Source organism: Phaethon aethereus (assembly GCF_964289735.1).
Source record: "Phaethon aethereus genome assembly, chromosome: 3".
NCBI lineage: Eukaryota > Metazoa > Chordata > Aves > Phaethontiformes > Phaethontidae > Phaethon > Phaethon aethereus.
In genome coordinates, this window is record NC_138576.1 from 74,210,577 (window position 1) to 74,232,334 (window position 21,758).

The 21,758-nt window shown below is 43.8% G+C and overlaps 1 protein-coding gene across 1 annotated transcript in view; it reads right to left on the reverse strand.

The window, feature by feature from the left end:
- The window catches only part of UST (uronyl 2-sulfotransferase), a gene marked incomplete at its 3' end in the record, with an annotated part of 169,444 nt that extends 154,041 nt beyond the window's left edge, over positions 1-15,403 (reverse strand). Inside the window, exon 1 of the mRNA XM_081997119.1 lies at positions 15,103-15,403. Coding sequence (XP_081853245.1) covers positions 15,103-15,361 — 259 coding nt within the window. The 5' untranslated portion in view covers positions 15,362-15,403. The remainder of the gene's footprint in view (positions 1-15,102) is intronic.
- Between the last annotated feature and the right edge of the window lie 6,355 nt (positions 15,404-21,758).

A 21,758-nucleotide genomic window follows, 5' to 3' on the forward strand; every position in this document is an offset into this window, starting at 1 on the left:
TTTGTGTCAGTCACAGACTGAAGCTGGTAAGACTCACGTAAGAACTGTTAATGCAAACTCAGACTTTTTACTTGTCTAATACAAACTTTCCCAATTCTGAACTCCTCTTCTTTCCTGGACTTTTAAGCTGGTAAAGCAATTTTTTTTTTTTTTGGTCAAATTGCAATGCATTCAAAAGCACACAAAAGAATGTTTCACAAGTTTATACTTTCTATAAACTGTTCTTTGTGGTTCACAAAGAAGTACAGCTGCAAGAGTCAGAACACATAAAGTCTCACATTAGTGCAAACATCACTTTGTTATCAGTGTCCAAAAACACAGTGAAGGAATGAAAAGGAAAGAATGCTTACAATTTTCCTCTTCCTTGTTCTTCGCTCCAACCTTCTATCCCAGTTCAGCAGGAGCATTTGCCAATCTATAGGTGTGACTGACCCAGTATTACAAGCCTCTATGCAATATGACCAAATGCAATATACAGGTTTGTACTAAGAAATCTACCTAGTCATGTGGCATCAGGAACTAAAAGTGCTTGGCTCTGCAGTCCGTGAACCATGCCCTGCACCAGCATGCCACTAAAGCAAATAAAAGATTTATTGAAAATAAGAGAGATGTCTGGCCAGTGAGCAGGACCCAGTGCAGTCACAGATCAGGAGTGCAAACAGTCTAGAACAGAAGTGAAACATGGGTGCTTGGACAAAAAGAGTGTAAATCATACTTATGATGTTATTTATAGAGTATGAGTATGGAAATATTTTTAACCAGGGCCATATTATGACTGAATAGCTAAACCTGTCATTTTTAACTCGGACTTAACTACATATTGAATCACTGTGGGTTTCTTGTTTTCTTTGATGTTGACCATATTCACAAAGGAATAGTCTGAGACCACCACATTTATTTCTTACACAAATGAAATTTCAAGCTTGAATGAGGATTCAGAGGATTCTGCCTGAAAACAGAAAATTTTCATACTTCGCGAGCCAAAATATAATCATGCTGCAAAAGCAAAGAGCTAGAGCATACGCCATTCAACTGATCTACGTTAAAGTTTCGTAATTATGTTGTGCTTGTGACACAGTAATGATTTCTGTTAGAATGAGAAAACAAGTTCTCTGGTCATTTTTCTCACACAATGCAACCATTACTCAGAATTAAGGAAATATGTGGGTGTAAAATTTTAGCCAAAAATAGCCAGAGGGCCTAACGGATGGATAAAATTTGCATGAGCCTCTCATCAACTCCCTTGCATTACGAGCTCCTTTCTATTAAAAATATTTCTGTCTTCGGAATAAATAAGTTAAGGAAACATTTCTGAAGCTGACTATACAGCTTTTAAGCTGTGTTGGCTACATAATGCAGCTGTTTTAACATCTACCCGTGCCACAAATACAACTTTTTACACCCACGGCAGAGGCTTTGGTGAGCAAATTCCACAGAGATGTTGAAGACAGCTGCAGAAAGCAGCAAGAAATACTTCTCAGTGGGAATAGGCTCCTTAACTTGCCATTTACCACTTATCTGCTCTCCCAGTACTACTCCTGTCTCTTGCAGGCTTACTTTAAGCAGAATACATTAAAAGGGATGCAGTACCAGCTTCAATGGGCAAAGTTTTACCCTACAACCTGTCCTTGTCTCACCCTACTTTTTCCTCTCCCAGCTATCACTCCCTTCCACATGCTTCTCTGTCATTTTGAGAGTCCTGAGCCCGACGTACAGCTCTGCAGTAGCAGGCTTCTCTGCCGATGGGAACAGAGTGAGGAAAGATTCTGAAGTTGCCGCTCACAGACAAGAAAATGCAAGTTTCTGTATCTATGCTGGATGGAGGCTTTCCTGGGTAAAAGCTGCTCCACAGTTTGGTAGACCTAGTTTCACACTTCCCTGAACCATCTTGTGCTTCCGAAGCCCCATCAGAAAAACAACCTCACTTGTGTTGTGCAAATATGAGCCCCACAGATTGTACAAACTCAAATCAGCCCAACAAGGAGAGACAGGTAGGTGCTGAGATAAGGACAAGTAGCAGAGTTTCTGTGTTGCTGAGCATCAGTGTTTTTCTGGACACGCTGTATATGTTTCCAGGCAAACCCCTGGCCTTCTAAGGGTGCAGGGAATTACAGCCCTATTCTTGATGCTACTATTGATCAGCCAAATGACACTAAGCAAGGCACATGGCCTCTCTGCGCCCTTTAAGTACAAAAAGTGTTAAGATCAACCTTCCTCTTTGACATGCTAGATGGTGACTGCTGTATGAGGATAAAAACCAGAAAGCTGTAACCTCTGGTCAGTAGTGACAGAGAGAGAAGCAGTGAGGAGGACACTGAGCAGCTTCTTTTGCAGAAGATGGAAAGATTTTTTGGTCTATGAAACCTAAGCAGGAAATTCCAAGCTTGCTTTTTTTTTTTTTGGTAAGAAATAAATTTACCATTGATACAATAGCTCCAAACAAACACCTCTAACTATGGAGCAGGGTAGTACAAAGAAATCCACTATACAGGCACAGCTCTTACCTTGGAGACAGTTGGGTCTATACCCCCCACAAATTTCACAACTGTCAGTAACGTCTTTCTGAATCTCATTTCCCTCTTGTACTAAGCATGGACAGTGCATACACCAGCACCAAGTCCAGAACCACAGCACACAGAAACGGGGAGGAAAGTGCCCATTGGGACCCCCACCAGATAAAACCCATTGCATCCTCCACTGCCGCTATACACTCCCACGCTGGCCAGACATGCCACATCCTTGAGTCAGCAGAGGAAGGAGGAGAGTGGCAGTGCCAGCAATGGCATCACAACAACATACACAATGAACTTACTGCACACAGCTCACTGAACACCTCAGCACAGTAATAAGATCCAGTTACTGTCAGCCTCAGCTGTATTTGAGCTGGGGTCAGAAGGTGACAGACATTACATGCTATTTAAAAATCTTTCAGCTTCTAACATTCATAACCAAATCGTTCCAGGGAAAAAAAAAAAAACTCTGAAGCTGTCAGCTGTTTCCATGTAGCATAGTGCAAAAACCAGACGACTGTGGAGCTATAAGGAATCCCAGAGCTTTGCCAAAATTTGCCTCATTGATTAGATGAGGCAAGTATCAGATTCAAAACTAGAGAGGAAAAATGCAGCAGGCTTAACAGAGTAAGACTGCTTATCAGAAGATTAAACAACTCATACTGAATTTGACTGACTCCCCAGAAAAATATTCTTGAATGAATGAAATTAAGTGATTGGGTTTGCTCATTATTAGTGAGGCAATGTAGAGAGCTCTCAGTTAAGAGAAAGGAGCAGTTACTACTTCAGCTTTCATTTAATCACACTTCTGAGAATGGCTACTTCACATGCAAGAGAGTGGTAATATTCAGTTCTTAACATAAACTTCCATCAGCTCAAAAGTGATTCAAGAAACAAATCCGCAACAGAAAGACACTATGCAAGTACATGGTATTTACTGGGATTCCTCTCTTCCTCTTATGTGCTGAAAAAGACCTCCTAAGCAGCCCCCCTTTGCCTGTTGCACAGATGCAGTGATGACAAAAATGACATAACTGAAAAAAACCCCACAACCCAGAAGAAAACACATCCCCTCCAAAAAATTTAAACAACCACAGGTGGTAGGGTTTAGGCCCTGCTATTTTGTTATTCATCCTAATTTACTTATTGTGATAGCTCCCAACGGACAACACAAAAGAAATCTGTACATTTGTAGCTCTGCTAGGAAAGAACAATCAGCTGCAGATATGAAAGGAACTGAGAAGTCAGCAATTTCACAGTCTTTGCCTTACAATATCTGCTGCAACATTTCAGATTACATCAAAGCTGCCGTCGCACACCCTTTACATGGAACTGCAAGACTTAGGGAGAAACAAACATGACATCAAAACCACCCATCAAGCAGGGACAGATAACCCCTGCAGTGCTATTTTTCCAGTGCTTTATGTAGTCTTAAATTTTTAGGCATCCTGAGCACTCGGGTTTCAATGACCCACTGACACGAAGTGACCTATCCATCTAAAAATCTTGCTAGTGTAACTTTCAGGCTTCTCTCCCCCCTCCTCCTCCTCCTCCACTTTGGAAACCTTCCACTGGTCATCAACCAATGTTTCCAAGAATAAATACTGTGACAACCCAGATTCTTCCCACCAAACTTCAAGCATATCTCCATCCACAAGTCAGGGGCTCTGCTGTCATAAAGACACAGGTAGCCCAAGTTGCTCTTTGGAGATACCTCTGCCTCTCCCTGCTGGCTTCAGAGGAAACCTCTGAAAGGGGGAGTCTGGGCCTTACAGACAAGCTATACACAGTCTAAATCTCATGTAACTCTTTCTGATCATCAAGACGCCTCTCTGTCCCCTGGTCCCCCCACTAGTTCTCTCCCACTTAAAAGTCTCTTCTTGGCACTGTACTGCCCATTCTGAATGCAATTTCTACCTGTAATCTCATCAAACTTTTACAGAAGCTGCCTACCAACGTCCTAGCTCCAAGATCTTTCTTTGTATTTCAAGTACCTCATTAGCATTTTTCCTTACCTTTTAAGAATGCAAAGGCGTGGGCTACTCGTGGGACACTTCTTCTAAGATCCCAATTACTTCTGATTTTCAAGGCACAGGTTTGGATGGCTCTTCTCAAGATACAGGTCAGGCAAGAGAGGCAAGAGTATTTGCTTTCTAATGCAAGCCACTGAGGAAAGAGTACCTGGCTGAAGAAAGTAGGACCACCAGGAAGACATGATTTGGAAACCACCAGTTGCTAAACATGGTTTGGTGTTGTACAGAATAACAAGAGGACTGGGCAACTACCTGTAAAGGCAAGAGGAGTGGGACGAAAAGGATGTGCTCATGTCTTAGAAGGCAATAAGAAAACAGATCAGAGAAAATGAAAACTACATCAAGGAAAAAAAAAAGTGGCCATAGTTAATGCCCTCTCCTGCTAATTGCTACGAGATAAAGTCGTAATAACACTAATCAACTACCATAGGCATTCACAAAACTACTGTGTAATCTGAAATTAAAGCTGAAACTAGTTTATTGTGAGACAATTCTCAAATGCTTTCTGAAACAACATCATAAGGCTTGGTTTCTTCTCGCATCTCCCCATCTGCCCCAACCACTTCAGGTCTCAGGTCCGTTTCAACACAAGTCACTGCCATGGAGCAAAAGTGTACAACTTCATATCCTGAAGAGACAATTAAAAAACAAAACAAACCAAAAATCTATTCAGAAGAACAATTAAAAAACAAAAGAAACCAAAAATCTATTCAGAAGAACAATGCAAGTTCTAATCTGCACAAGAATTCCCAAACAAAGGTTAGGAGATCTTACAAGATAAAAAGACACCTAATTGGAATTTAGATTTTGAGATTACGCTGTGAATTCTAGGCTGAAACATCATGTAAAAATCTTTCAGACAGTCACAGTTTCCTCCAAAGTAACCTGCCATTCTGATCAAAAGCCAAGCAACAACAGAGACTTCACAGTAGTCCCTATTAGTAATTAGGCAAAAGCTATGTAACAAATAAGTGAATGTTTCAAATTTGTTGCAGTTTTACAATGGGTGTGTCTAAAATACATACAAAGACAGTTGTAAGGAGCACCTCCTCCTCCCCAAATGTCCAGGACTTTCCAAATCGGGGAGGAAAAAAAAGAGGAATAACTCCTCAAATTCCCTTGACTAGCAGCTTTTAATCCCGTCACTGGCAGCTCATCTCACAGATTTGTCACTTGCTAGCTGTTTGCTGACCTTGTATGAGTACAATGTTATGTTGGCATCCTCTCTTTGGGGCAGATACATTTAAACTGAACCAACCATCCACTTGACCAGGAGAGGTTTTTAAAATAAACATTCTCAGGGGTGCTAAAACATACTGTTTACGTATGGCAGAGATGCACTGCTTCTCTACTTAATCCACCGTGGGCTCCATGATCTCTGTCGCAACCTCCTGATGACTTCTACCCTGAATCGTTAAGTGTGATAAGAAGCAAACTTTAGCAAGCATCCAAATGCCCGTCTCAAAAGCATTAGTACTCAGCAACCATGATACAAAACTTTGTGCTTCCACGCACACAAAGCCAAACATCTATTTCCCACACAAGAGGGTCTGCTTCCCTCAGTGCAGCACTAAAGAGCAAGAGAGTAAAATAAATTTCAGTCAAATGATTGCTCTCCACTTCCTATCCACCCTCCAGTCTCCAAACATCCTCTAACCCAGATACTAAAACAAAGAAAAACAAATGCCTCACTATATAAACATAAGTTATGTTTGAAAATCTACTTGCCTGCTCACCAGTAATGATGCTGAAACTTTCCTTGGTAAAAACTCATGTGTCATCATTTTCCACAGCTTTCACTTGAAAGTTTAAAAAAAAAAAAAAAAAGCCCCACCAAAACCCACAAGCTTTTAGCTTATGCTTTTGAGCCACTGCTGCACTGGTCAGATTAGGTCTTACAGGCAAGGACCTCCACCGCCCAGGGAAAGGCAGCAGTGGCTAAGGCAGCAGCAGCTACTGAAGCCTGGTGTTCCCTTCCAAGTTAATGGCAACAGGCTACAGACAACTGACATCTCTGAAAAGGGCTAATCCTACTTACATCATGTGTCTATCATAAACTGAAATGACCTGGAAGCAGCTCTCTCCTGCCCTCACTGATAAGACAGGAAAGCCAGATAAGTAGCCAAGAGTGATAGGAATCTTACAGCAAGATCCAGAGAGGAATCCAATTCTCACCACTTTCAAAAGGATTCTCATCCCTTTCATGCCCCCATGATCAGAATGAGCAGCCCCTACCTAGATCCTTGCAAGCCCTGGCTCCAAAACTTACTGCTCCAAAAGCACAAGAGCACAGAAAGGGGACAGGGGGACCTCCCCCATCCACCCAATTCTTCAGAAAAGACAATCCAATTAGAAAGGGCTGTAAACACATCCTTAAAAATTATCTGCCCTGAAAAACAATGTGGTAGTTTATTTTGGTAAGCATGTTCATACACGCTCACATGAGCGCACAGAGTGGCTATTCACCCCCTTGGCTGTACTCATAACAGCGGAAGCACACAGGGCTTCTTTTCACAGTGCTGCAATTTAAAACAGCGCTTGCAGGGGGTCAGCAGCAGGTGCAAAGTCACAGCTTCCAAAAAAAGCCCCAAAGTATAAGCAGACTTTTCTACAGTCCAAGATGAAAAAAGTAAACTCTTACATCTCACCTGCAAACCTGTCTTTGCACAGAGGAACAGCTACAGGACCAAAATAACCAGCAGTGCTCTTCTTGAACAGGTTACAGGAGCCAGAAGCTAATAATCTGCAAGTACTTCCGCAAGAGGCTAAGACGACAACCCAGAAAGAAGGGCTCTCTTAAGGGCCCAAAATTTATGTCCAAAAAAAGGGGTGATTATCATATGAAACACACTCAAGCAACTTCAGTAATGTCAGATTCTTGCTAGACACAAAAGACATTAGAAACTCACTCTTGTTATTAATATATGAATTTAAATTATGAGATCAGAAGAAGAGGATGGGAGAGAAAGAATCAATTACCAGCTGGAAACTGGGGGTAGAAGAGGATACCAGAAAAATAGGAGATATGAAAAAAAAAAAAGTGTTGCTATTTTTCTTTTTATCTCCTTGTCTTTACTGTTATCAAGTTTTTGTGTCAGAACAGTCATAGGATCTTATTTGACCTGTTCAATCATTTTACAGTGTTCCCACCACAATTCACATCAAAATAAAGTCCCTCTGTTATATAGATAACAAATGAAAAAAGTCCACTTACTGTTATTACTGATTTTGACATGTGCTATTGATTTCAAAATAGTTTTATCAGGAGTCAGTGCAGTAGAGCTAGCACAGATATTAATCTCAAATCCTTTACTAGAGTTAAGGAAATAAAAAAATAAAAAATTAGACAGCCTTTATTTTCCCCACAGAGCATTAAGTGTTGAAGCTTTTGTACGAGTTACTTTTGCTAGACGTCTCCCTTTGTGGCAGACTATAATGCTTATCGTTTTTTGTTAAACCCTAAGCAAATGCAATCTTCCTCCTACCTAATTTCATATGAAAATATGAGAACCACTGCATCAACCACTTTTTTCCTCCCATGACAGGCACAATTCACTTTGGCTGAGTATTCTCTGATACAGCACAATGTGTTTGCCATTCACTTCAGGTGAACAAAGCTTCAAGAAACTGTATTTTTACTCTCATTTTTGCAAATTAAGTCTAACCAGCACCACTGGTGACCCAGCTATATTCCCCTGGACATAAAGCCTTCTATATGAAGACACATATAAAAATCAATGCCTTTGATGAGACTCTGGAAACCAATTATAGCAATAACTCCTGAAGTAAAACTGCATAGAGACTGTGTTAATGAACAGTGGCGATACCCTTCAAAGAAAAGTAGCTGGACCACTGACATTCACTCAGCCAACACAGGAGCTCCTTTCCAGTGCTCTCTGTCTGCCTTATCTGTTTGACATGGCCAAAATCCCTTCACAATGACAGGATTTATCATAAGTGTCTTTTCCCTTTAAGGCTACGATCACTGTAATATTTGAGAATATCATATTCTGTTACACATTTATCTTCAAAATGTCCTTTGGAGAAAAGGTGATTAAATACAGAGTAAACACACAACTTGTTCAATGTCACACGAAGTCTGTCAGGGCAGGGAACTGAAGCCTCTCTCGTTTCCCCAAGCCCACACAGAGCATCCCATCTAAACAGTAGACTTGTCCTCTCACAGGTGTATATACCACACTATCATGTAACCTGAAAGTAAGCCAAAACCCAATACATTTTTGAAAAAGGTGTAGTAATACTCCCTCTCATCAGGAACTGAATTAATCCTTTAAATCCCTTGTCAAAGTTGACAATATGAAAAAGAAAAATGTACACAGCTGCATATATGCAATACCTGATTCCCAGCCTGGAGTCTGATTTTGAAAGCTGAAAATACATCTCTGAATAAATGCTGCCCAATGTTGCAAATATATTTAGGATATCACAACACAGCCTTAAACATTTTCTGCTATGACTTCACTGTATGCAGTGTTTTATGGCCAGCCAGGATAACGTTGTCCAGTGACCACTTCATCTCTTTGAAAGGAAAAGCCTCAAATCAGTCATAAAACGCGATGCATTCTGGTTCTCCACAGACTATGCCTTGACAGCCTCATGCATTAGGTAAAGCTTTGTTAATTGTACAATCGGACAAGCCGTGAGTGATGAGCGAGCCTTGCCGCCTTTTTAAAAAAAGCTTCTTGGAGATGAGGCACATCTTTTGTCTTCCAAAAAAGCTCACTTATAACTCGAGAGCTAAGCAACATAAGTGGAAGTTCAAACATGTTTTATCTAGAAGATAATATGTATCACATTCACAATAGCAAAAAGAGGAAGACCAAAGAGGGTGGAAAAGTTAATTAAGAAAGATACAGCTACAGACTTTTGGTTCAGACCATCTCTTTTCAAGGCTTTAGGAAGCAGCTTCTAAACTGGCCTTTCAGTTCCTTACAATGTCAGTGAATTTTAAAATGTAATAAATTCCAAGTGCAATGGAATTAAACACTTCACTGAAAAGCCAGAGAAAAATCAAAATGCTTTAAAGTACGAAGGAGTTCGAGAACACGGCACATTCTTGAAAACAGTAAGAAAAAAAATTGTCAATAAGAACATAACCAGGGCCTTGTTAAAAGCATATTCATTTCAGAAATAGGTATTGTGTCACCATACAGTAAACCTCATCCATAGACCTGGCTGTCTTTCCTTGAGTGTGTTTCTCTTGCTCACACACCTGAAGGGCCTTCAAAACTGTAGAGGATTCATGATCTGTGTGCAAAACAAAACTGGAAGAGATAACCCTTTTTGGCCATAAAAAAAAAAAAAAAAAAGCAGTGTGCTGTTCACCTATAATGGACCATGCTATGTGCATTTATTGTTTAGAAAAGCTTGCCCTGAAGAATTCTGTGCTTTCCATCATTTTAGATATAAATGCAGTATTACCAGAACAAAAAAAACCCAAAACTAACTCCCTCTCCCAAAAAACCCAACTGTTATTCATCCCCACCTCTGTACAGCTTAGGAATAAAATTTGTATACAAAACACTGTCAGTCACTTATTTTTTGCTTTGGGTAGTGAGTTTTTCTTTTTTGTCCCCCTCTTAACAAGTTAACAGGAGTGAGACACTTCAAGAAAAAAAAGAATTAAAAATTCAAATAACCTCAAAACACCGTACCAAAATAAAGCGAATTCATACTACTTCAATTAAAAAAAAAGTTCCACTTTATGTTTCATTTTAAATATTCTGAAGATTTTTGTTAAAGCCTCCCCAAATACTTAGATTTCTTTCTGCTTCTTCTATTTGACAAAATTATGGTTATATTCCCCCATGTGTCCAAAATAAACATAACTGTTGTTGTGACAACTTTAAGCCTACCGAGCACATCTGGCCAAAACACTGGAGAGTTTCCAGTTGCATGCAGAGAGTAGGGATTAATTTAGAGATTATCTGAAGAACACAACTACTCACTTAAGTCTTTTGTCTTGCATAGGAAGCCACAGCACAAGCAACTTCCAGATTCACTCAAAGCAGTGTACCTGTTGGAAGGCCCCTGGGGAGTTCAACAGGGGAAATGCTTTAATGGACATGAACAACAAGAAGTTTGCACTGCAAATACTGAAGATCAAAAGATTTTATTTTTTTATTGGCCATTAGAGGGTTGCTACCAGCCCTTGGAAATACTCCTTTCTGTATTTTGAAGCATGTATATATCACAAGCCAAAGCAGGGAAGAATAAAGCAATGCAAAACCACTACAGTTGCAGGGGAATGGAGTCCCCAGTGCATTTCCCAAAAGCCACAGGGCTGTCCAAGATCTACAATTTCTGTCTTACTCATCTAAGGGAAGACTCTTCTCACTTCCTCCCACTGCTGGAGTTGGGTTTTGATTAGTGAGCCAGGATTACCTTGGCAGAATCAACAAGAAAGACCTCATAGATGTTATGCAAGTCCCAATACTCCAGTTTATTACTGGAAAGCCTGGCAGTTTTTGAACTTTCTGGTTTTTTGGAGCTCATAGATGGTCCAGGACTGGTATGCACCCCCATACAGCAAATTTAAGCCTACTGGCAACAGCCATGCTTTTAACTGTCTTCCACAGATTCTTTAGAAATAAACCACTAATGTCCATGCCCCCACCAATTGCATGCTAAAAACCAGGGGATCTATCCTGGTGGGATGACTACAGTGTGCAACTTGTGACATGTTTCTGTGAACCAGAGCCAGAACAGACAGCAGAAGCCATTAGCTTTCCACAGATCTTTCTGTCCCCTGAACTATTATGAGCTTGAAGTCAGAACGGCATAAATAACGAAGCACAGCCTGGTATCTACTAACCTACTCTCATTTGCTCCATGTGACTCCGCTAGAGTTTTACAAGAGAGGAGAAGGCAATGCAAAGTGGAAATACTGAACACAGCTATCTTCTTCCCTACGAGCTGCCATAATGTTTTTCCAACAGATTCGCCCCAATCAGTATGGCAATCAAACAAAAAGGGAGATGCATATGGACAGGACACCAGAGAAGCTGGTCCAAGACCAGAGAAGTTGATCCAGCATAAAAAAAAAATTACTAATACTCTGAATATTCTGAAAATACACGCATCTCCACCACCACTGAAGGAAAGTTCATGGAACTAACAAATCTTCACATTTAATTCCTTTGAAAATAAACTTATCTCTTTGAAAATAAACTTATATCTCTTCCTCCTCCACAGTATATGATGCAGGCCTAAGAACAAAATGAAAGTTTCTCAACCCCAATGTTTTCACACTGCCTAGATTTTTCTTTTATGCACACACCTGCCTGATGCAGGTGTGATTTCTATCCTGATTGCTATTGAAGTTTTGCGTTTATTTAGGAACATCCTTTCAAGTTCTGAGGCAAAAAACATCCAAGCATTCCCTCCAGAGTAACATAACTAACCGCAAGCAATGCACTGAAACTTGCAATGCAAGAAAAAAAAATCAACCCCAAACCCAGACAAGAGGACCCCTCCCCATGTTGTGGAGGCCACAAAGTAGTTAAACAGAAAAATCAATTTTCCCTTTGGTCTAGTCCTTCTTGGTTCTTGAAGATTTAAATGCAGTAAGGGTGGTTGCAAAATTCACACATTGCAAACATGCTTTGAAAACTAACTGCTCCTTTCTGTTTGGTGATTTAAATTTTAACACCATAAATTGTGGGTTGGAAGGACTGGAAGGAAAGAGTCACTTGTACATGGGATCTGTGGCTTCAGGGGAAAAAAAAACTATTTTTTTTCACGTCATGAGACTTGACTAGTCCAACTGTTGCATAAAACATACATATGTAGGGCTTTGGTAGTTAGCAGGACTGGATGTCCAATACCTATCCCTTCAAACAGTTGTTAGTTGCCTGGAATACAATGAGACTACTGGTTAAAAAAAAAAAAAACAATTGCTCATCATTTGCAAACCTTCCCAGTTGGATACCTCAAGGACCATGCACCATTCTTGCAAAACCTACATTCAGTACAAAAAAAAAAAACCTTTAGCAATGTCATCCACATGGATAACTCTGACAACCCAAGTGAAACTGCACACCAAGGAAGTATAAAATAACTTTAGAAAGTAGCATGCAAACAGGCACCTTGGCATCCAAAGTATGTTCCACTTCTCTGCAGAGGCAGCGGCACTGCTTGCTCAGTGGGTACTAGGACTCCAGCCACAAGGCCTCTGCCTCCCTCTCAGCCACTGGCCTGCTGCAGGACATTAAGCGAGTCCTTGTGTCCTCAACATCCCAGGCGACACAGGCACAGACAGCAAGTTCCCATACTAATTGATACAACAAGTGCAGAAGTTCATTAACAGATAGATATTAATAGATCTGCCTACCTTCTCCTGAGAGAATCCAACACTTCAAAAAAAACCCCAAACCATTTTCAAAGAAGTCTGCACTCCTTCCCCAGAGGCTCATCACGTTCAGGCACACACAATAAAGGCTTTTCTGCACTTGCTGAGCGCCTCACAAAAATTATCATGACCCATCCACCAAGGCGCAGTGGTTTCCAAGCCTTTCATCTGCAGGACTCAAAGATTTTTCCAGCAGAGACACAACAACTGGCTAGAGTGGTTAGGGTAGCAGATCCTAGTTTTACTTCCTGGATCCCTCAAAAGCAGTCAAAAGGCCACAAAGTAAGAAGCTGCGTAACCCTGCGTTTCTCACGGTGTATTCCTACACAAGCCAAGCAATGTTCATCCTTGATGAAGATTAAAATTTTAAAAACTGACATCAACTTTCCTCCGAGTAAGAGAGGTGTGCTTGATCCCATTAAAAAGTCAATCAATTGTAAGCAAAACCTGCTTTTACCTTGGTGGAAAATTTGTCTGTTCCCTCTTCAGTGGAGGAATTTCGTCCTAATTATAACATAATAATAACATAAAATATAAAGGGAGAAAAAAAGGTCATTAAAACCCAAGCCAAAAAGGCAATACTCTTTTGTGTTTGGGAAGTAGTATTCAAAGCATTTCTTCTTCTCCTGTTTTCACTTGAATATTCACTGACTCTTTTTGTGGGTTTTTTTTTTTCCCCTCCAGTTACAGCAGAATCACAAAATAACATGAACTGGAAGCAACTTCAGTTCACCTGGTCCTATCCTCCCAAAACAAAATATGGACAAATTGACTTGCATTGTCCAGCCAAGTTTTGAATATCTGCAAGGACATCCCACACTCCCCGGGCAGCATGTTCCAATGTTTGACCACCCTCATGTTGAAATATTTTGGGTTTTTTTAAATATCTCACTGGAATTTCCCTTCTTGCAGCTTGTGTCTCTTGCCTCTTGTCCTACTGCTGTGCACCTCCCTGAAGAGCCTGCCTGTGTCCTCTCCACACCCTCTCACCAGCTAACTGAAGCCATGCGATAGTCCTCCCTTAAAGAAAAGCAACACCCCCCCAAGTTGTATTCCCAAGACGTTCATAAAATACATTCAAGCTGATACAGATCTTCAGCTTATTCTTCTGAAATAGAACTGCTGCATTCTTGTTTGCAACCTAACACTGTCTCTTACAGATTGTCCTTCTGCAGCGCGTACCACCAAAGGCTTACCTTCACACACGCTAGCTAACAGTGTAGCTAACACGGTAAAAACTCACACCGCAAATTATTCTCCCATGTTGAGAAACCCTTAGTTTTTGTTCCCTGTTTGAACTAGTCCTGCCAGTCCGAGGTACTTACACGACCCCACGATACACTCCGTTTTTCACAACTTCTCCGTTAAGCAGCGAAGCGACATTTAGCGATGTGGAAACCAGGCACAAAGGAAAAACCACGTGCAAACTTGTGATCAACATGAGGATGAGGACGACAGGCCATAGCTCGGGGCTTGTACCTGCTCCACCGGGACACCTCCTTCGGGGCGACGCCGGCTGAGGCGCAACGCCGGAGCCAGCTGAAGCGCTTCACAGCGCTGCTGCTCTCACCCTAATGCCGCACCTTTCTCTCCAGAAGCGGAGCAGCTGCACACGGACGGCCGTTTGGTTCACGGAGTATATATGTTTGGGTTTTTTGTCTGTTTGGGGTTGTTTTTTGTTTGTTTGTTTGTTGTTTTTCCAACAGCATCTTCTGCCATGAGCCACCTGTAATCCCGCCCCTCGCCGGCCGGGCACAGCACCCCTCTCGTGCCGCCGGGGCGCCGCCCGCTGCCCTCCGCTCCGCGGCCGCCTCAGGCCCGACCTGACGGCAAGAGGTACCCAGCAGACCGGCCACCGGGCAAAGAGCCGCCTCCGGCCACCGATCTGTCTCGGGTCTGAGGAAGAGTCTCAAGGGGACTCTACCTTCGGCCAAAATTAACTTCTGGGAGGGCGCACCCCCACCGCCCTGCTCCCAAGGGCGCCGTCGGCCTTCCCACCTCCGTGTCAGACCCCACCGCCCCGCGTCCCGCCTGCCCACCCCTCCCGGGCAGCCCCGGCCCCACTCCCGCCTCCCGGGAAGCCCCCGGGCCGACCCCTCCCCCGGCGCCGGAGGCAGGCCCCAGCCCAGCCGCCGCGGGGGGCGAGGAGGAGCCGCAACAAGTCCCCGCCGCCGCCGGCCGCCCTTACCCAGGTAGTGCCGCAGGTCCAACAGAAAGTGCGGGGGCCCCCCGTTGAGCTGGTAGAAGAGAGAGCCCAGGCAGAAGAGCAGCAGGGCGGCCATGCAGAAGCCGTAGTCGCGCAGCGAGAGAAAAGGCAGCAGCGAGAGGGGCCGCCGCCTCTTCCCGCCCTGGCCCGGGCCCGGGCCCCCTCCCGCCGCGGCCGCCGCCGCGGGGGGCCGGGGCGCTGGGCAGTCGCCGCCGCCGCCGTGCTGCTGCTTCTTCTTCATCCTCCCCTTCGCCGCCGCCGGCTCACGCAGCCCGCCGGGAAAAGCGCATCCTCCATCCGCCTGCTCGGCTCCAGCTGCCCGCGGCGGGGAAAGTTCCCGGGAGCTCAGGCGACCTGTCCCGTCCCCATCGCCGGCTGTCCCCGGCCCCGCAGGCAGGCGAGAGTCCCCGGCGCTGTGGCGGCGGCTGCTGCGGAGCGCCGCTAAGGGGAGGGGAAGGAGGTGGTCACCATCCCGCTCCCTGGGGCTCCTCTCCTCCTCCTCCGCCGCCGCTCTCGCTCCCTCTCTCCACTCGGCCTCTCGCTCCGGTGTCAAGTTACAGCCAACACTCCGCCGCCGGCCGCCTGCAACTCGCCGCCGACTTGTGCGCGCCGCCCGGCCCCGCCGCCCCCCGCCCGCCCCGGCCGCGCGGCCCGCCCCGGCCCCCGGTCCCCGCGACGCGCCCGTTGCCTCCGCGCGAGCGACCCCTGCGGGCGCCGCCGGGCGCCGCCCCCCCATCGGCCTGGCCACGGCCGGGCCCGGCCCGCCCCGGCCCACCTAACCCACCTGCGCTGGCCCGCCCCCGCCGCCGCGGGCTGCCCCTCGGCGCCGTGGGGCTGCGCGGGGAGCCGGGGCCGGTACCCGTGGGGCAGCGGCTGTGACAGGCCTGCTCGCTACCCCCCGCCGCAGGGGTCTGCCCTTGCAGCCGGCCGCGCGGGGAGCGGCGGTCGGGCCTGACTTGCCCTAAACACAGCCATGGCCCCCTGCCCGCCTCTCTCCCGCTGGGGCAGGCCTTGGGACCCCTCTCTGGTGCCTGGACAAGGGGTCCCATCTCTCCGGGGCCCCAGTGGCCCCCACACACTGCGTTAGGGCTGCCGTATCTTTAGATACGTAGATAAGTAGAAAGGTTTAACACTACGGTGATTTAGACAAGTCTAACGCAGCATTGAGAGCCAGCACCTCTACAGTCATACAACATCCTTCATGGGGGGACGAGAGGGATCATCATCCCGTTGTGGCTTTGCTGGGATGATTAAAGCAGGGCTGTTGTCTACTGGGGACAAGGCTTTAGACAAGTACGGAAATTACAAAATTAAGATTGCTCATGCAACCTTAATTTGACCCTCTTGCACATATGGCTTATGATGCAGCCTCTAATTACTTGATCATGCTATTTTTCCTATAGAACTGCTTCCTACCATACATAGGGTGAATGGTGTTCACTCGGCGTTGAGCTGTTTAATAGCTTCATCCTCTTTATACAACATATGTCCCCAATATGTCCTGATGGCTTATTTGGAGCTATTCTTGTCCTTGGGCATTGTCTGAAGTAGAAATACATTTCATTCTCTCATGCGGCTGCGTTGCCAGCACAGCAGTGGAGGGAGGAGGCCTTGAGGTGGTACCGCCAGGTCACGGTTTCATTTTATGGACCTGGCTGGAAGGGGCTTCCCCAAGATCCCTCTCGTGGGATCACACAAGACTCTTCATTTCTAAGCAACAGCAAGTTCTATCCACTGTGGTTTGGGAGAAAAGTAGGAAATCATGACCCAAGTGCAACTTGCCAGGTCAGAAATTAAAAAGCAATCACCCTTTTCCTTTTTAGGCTTGAAAAAATGCATGCTGATTTAGGGGGCCTGACTCATAATTTTTGCACACTTGCAGCTGGAAATTTTGCTCAGGAGACTGCGTTCAGATGTTTTTGCCACTTACACTGAAAGGCTTGGGTGAATGCCTGAGTCTTACCTACACCACTGGCTTTGTTTTGTTGCTGGCATTGAGCAGCAAAGGGCATCTGCTGAAATACGGAAATTAATATTGCTGGTGCGGACAAGAGCACAAAGCCAGAATCTGACAATAAATAACTGAACCCAGTGCATTCCTTGATAAAAAAAATCCACATACTGGCTGACAGAGCAGCCCTTCTTAGATAGTTTGGAAAGGAATCTCCTGGGTTAGTTACACAGTTCTATGGCTTCACTGCACAGATCCTTCACAATCTTACACAAAACCTGTAGCAAAGACAAAGTTAGGAATGACAGCTCATTTTTGAAAAAGAGAAAAGTGATATGGTACAAAAAATAATTCCATTTGGGGCTAGTGTTTAGGCACCGAAAAAATAGAGAGCAAAAGGTAAACCTTTAGGACTGCAGTTCATTTAAACAAAAATATCCAACACCTTTTACCAGATAAAGTTAAAAAACAGATAAAGTTAAAAACTCTAATTGCATGGTTGAACTACCACTTCTTAATTCTCATGAATGTTGCTCTGAAACACGTAGGAAGTATTGGGGGGCTTACTTAACGTGCACTGCTGCTGTGGATGTTTTGTCTTGCACTGCTTCCATAGACGTTTTACATTGTTTTATATTCTTTTGAATACTTCCATATCTACTGGCTTGTTTGAATGACCACGCTGCCGATTTGTTTAATAGTGCTAGTTGCTGTTGCAGGTAAGAAACAGGTAAGCACCTAGACTGAATGTTTGAGAAAAGTGGATGCTTTGATGAGAAGACAGACAACACCTGCAAGATGAATCAATAAATCTTTATTTTTCTGGTTGCAAAGAATGTCTTTGATCTCTAGGCAGAGATTTTTTTTTTTTACAAAAAAGAAAATACAGAAAAACAGACCAATCAATGGAGTAAAATTTAAGTGGGAAGACTGTGCTTTTGAGAGAGTTCTTGCCATAAGCATCGACAGGTAAAAAATTCTCTCGGGAGGAAGAAGAAATAGAAATCTTTGTTGCTGGAACATATACTTAAATGTATAAATTATCAGTAAAATTAGTTACTTTCACATATATGAACTATCACACCTACGTTATGCTATCAACTAGGATGCCCAAGTCAAAGTAGTGCAATGAGCAGGAAAAGTACTATTTACTTTGTGCTGTAGCTTGGTACAGTGCAACTGTTTTCCTATTTTTAATTCCCCTGTTACTCATCTACTTTAATGAAAACAGTATGATTTTGCATGCACAGCATAAAGCAATTAAAACATATATACATCCTTAACTTATTACATTCCCATTCACACAAAAACCCCCAAAGAATCCAAAACACAAACCCCACATTAAAGGAATATTACAGTTTAAAAGCCAAGTGTTGACACTTTAGGATAATCCAAAGGTAAGATTTTTCAGACAAACTTGTTTTGACTTGTAGAGCGTATGACTTACAATTTAGCCTTTCATTGTGTGATGATACCGTTTTGCTCAGGGGACCTCTGCCTTGTACAACGCGTGGGACAGATGCTGTTCACTGAATGTGCAGCTTTTCAATTTATTTTTAATCTCTTTGTTCAACATATGTCCTCAGGCTTTGTTTAAAGCTATTTAAATCCTGCTTGTAATGTGGAATTACTAACGTTATAGCAGGCTTTTCTACAGCGTTCATTGTTACAGTACCTTGAGCATATGATGAATGCTTATGAATTACTTTCATGAGAGGTAGCTAATATCACCCTTTTACTGATTGGGAAATGAGACACAGAGAGATTAAGGTTAAATGTGTCTATTAATTTTGGTTGCCAGCCTTGAGATGACTGGGGTTTGCCTTGGTGAAATAGTTAGCATTTTGCAGCGCTTTGTATGTTTGAAGCATAGCTCCCTTTGACTTCAGATGCAGCTGTGAATGCTAACTACTTCTACACATCAGACCCCAGGCTCTCAAACTGAACAGCAAGCATAAAAAGAGTGCTCGGTGGCCGCCTGTAGTTCAAGTAATCTGCCTGACATCATTTAGGAGTGCCGTAGTGCTAGCAGACGCAGAATCAATCATTTTCAGAGCAGTATTCACTGCAGCAGTCCTCATCTTGTGCCTGCCCTGACCTTGTCCCACTCTCCATTTTCCTCCTCTCCTAGATCTAGTCTCAGCTCCAGGATCTTTGTCCAAATCTGTTTCCTTCCATGACCTCATCCAGTCTAGGTCCAGCTTTTGCTCAGACTGAACCCCCCTCCCGGCTGCAAAGGCTCCAGCAAGAAGGACATTGCGAGCACATAGGCGCTTCCCCAGGGCTGGAAGAGCATGCTCAGTCCAGTCAAAGACAGAGCTGCCGATAATTTCCAAGCTAATTCGTAACTCTAAATGCATGGATTCAGAAACAAGTTCAATGAGCGAGGTGAAGAGCGCGTGGAGGTTGAACGTCTGGCAGTAGTCGGCAGAGGCTGGTTTGGCCACCTCAGCACAGGTTGCCCCTGGTTAGTCAGTTCTGCTGCTCAGCCAGCCTGGGCATCACATCTTGCCAAATGGGCTGTGCACTCGTGATTCTGAGCCTATGCCGCTAGTGTCTTGTTTGGGAACGTCTGCACCAGGCTGCTGGGGTGCTGCAGCTCTCTGTTACCAAGCACACATCATCTGAGGTTACGCAGAGATCTCTAGTCTTCCATGGGAATGGCAAAACCCACGTGCCTAAAAAACAAAGGCCTATGCTCCAAGGAACAGATGCACTACAGTTTCTCATTTTTGCAGTGCTGGGGTGTTGCTTCTAACATACGCAAAACATCTTTTCCTTATTTTTAGCAACATCTGAACATTTTTTCTTGAAATTTTCTAAAAAAACCTCTAAATAAATCGCCATTAAGCAAAATTCCCGAGCTACGAGATTTCATAATAGGCAGTTTGCAAAGGTATAAATAACTAGAAAGGGATAAGATATAGCCCGGGCCCTAATTTTCATAAGACAGTAAGGATAGAGGAAATTTAGATGCAAGGCTTCACTGAGTAAAGGTTCACTGGTATTACAGAATAACATAATGTAATGTCATCTGAGAAGCACCCATGAAAGATTGCAGCTTTAGATTCCTCCAGCACCCTCTCCAGGGTAAAGAGTATAGCAGAGTAATTGATGGCAACTGTGCAGGCTTTATTTTACTTTATTCGGCAACAGTGGATGATTTGATGGAGATCAAATAAGGGTGCACCCTTTTTGGATATATATATCCTTTCATTTCATGCATATAGAATGCTTGCAAGTTTCATCTGCCATGGCTGAACTGGAATTGCAGCCCTGTGCTGGCTGATTGTGTTCATTTCTGTCCTTTGTGGAAGGTTCATGAATATATCCCTGGGAAAAATATAACAGTAAATATCTGAAGACAGGGAAATGAGCTTGTGTGCCAGATGGATACAACTTAGTGACACTCTGATGGAGCAGGTTCACTTCAGAAGATGCATTTGTAATTTGTAATTGAAATGGTATTTGGAATAATATGAGCATGTTCTACTGACAACACTTGGAGAGTAAAAGGATTTATCAAAAGGTATTTATATTAATCCCTTGGCATTGCTGTCTATCTCCAGCAAAGTGCTACTCACAGGGCTATCCTAACTCCTGATACCACTGTTTTTATTTGTTTGCTTAGTTTTCTCTGAAAATAGGCAACAAGAGAATTCAACCAGGATGCTTTCCTTTTTAATCAGCATGCATATCATTCAGAAGAGGCAACTGAAGCTAGAGGTACAAGAGAATGTTGTATAATGTAGGTCTGCCTACAACATCTGTCTTGATGATCAATCCTTTCCTCTCATAGATATCCACTGAGAACCACCCAACTGAGTTCCCTTTGACTTTGTGTCCTCTTTGTATCGATTTTCCAACAGCAGCCTAATTCTTGCATTTGTCTGCAGAAGCTACTAATAGAAAGGCAGAAATTTCAATGTGCAAACATGAGTTTTCACACAGCAGACCCACTAAAAGCTACATTCGTTTAGACAGTTAACAGAGTAACACCATATGATGTACTGGACAGATTTAGACATGTAAAGACGGAGACAGTCACATGGGGAAAATAATACAGTACTGGTGCTAATTAGGCACTAATTAAAGTAGATAAAGTAGGCACCTATGTCTAAATCCAGGAAATGCAGAAATATGTTAGAAAGTCGCAGCTACCTACCTCCAAAGTAGCCCCATGCAGAGCTATGCCATCGTAACACCGGGGAGCGGCAGAGCCGGGCTAGCGCAGGGCTCCCAGCAGGATCAGCCAGGGTGGGCAGAGAGCTGTCCCGGCTCGGTTTTACCTCTGCCGGGCCCAGGGACTCCTTACAGCTCCTCGTAGTGCACCGCATTCCGTCGCGTAGGGAAAAACGTCAGGGAGAGGTAAAGCTAACGCACCGAGAGGTGCACTGGCGTTGCAGCTGGGGACACTGTGGGAGGATGAAACGGCCATCTAGTATAATCTAGAGAAACCACAATCCACATCTCTGAAACTGCTCCTAAAATTAATATTCTAACTCCTGATGTTCTACTGATAGTAACGCCACCACTGCTGCCATAAAAAAAGGCAGACCTACAAATAAGGTCTCTCTTTCCCACAGGTGAGAGCTTCAACCAGTGGAAGAAGACTCTTCAACTCGTTTGGGTTTTGGTTTTAGGGTTTGGGGGGGGAGAAGTGAGGTGAAAAGCCAAAGTGAAAAGA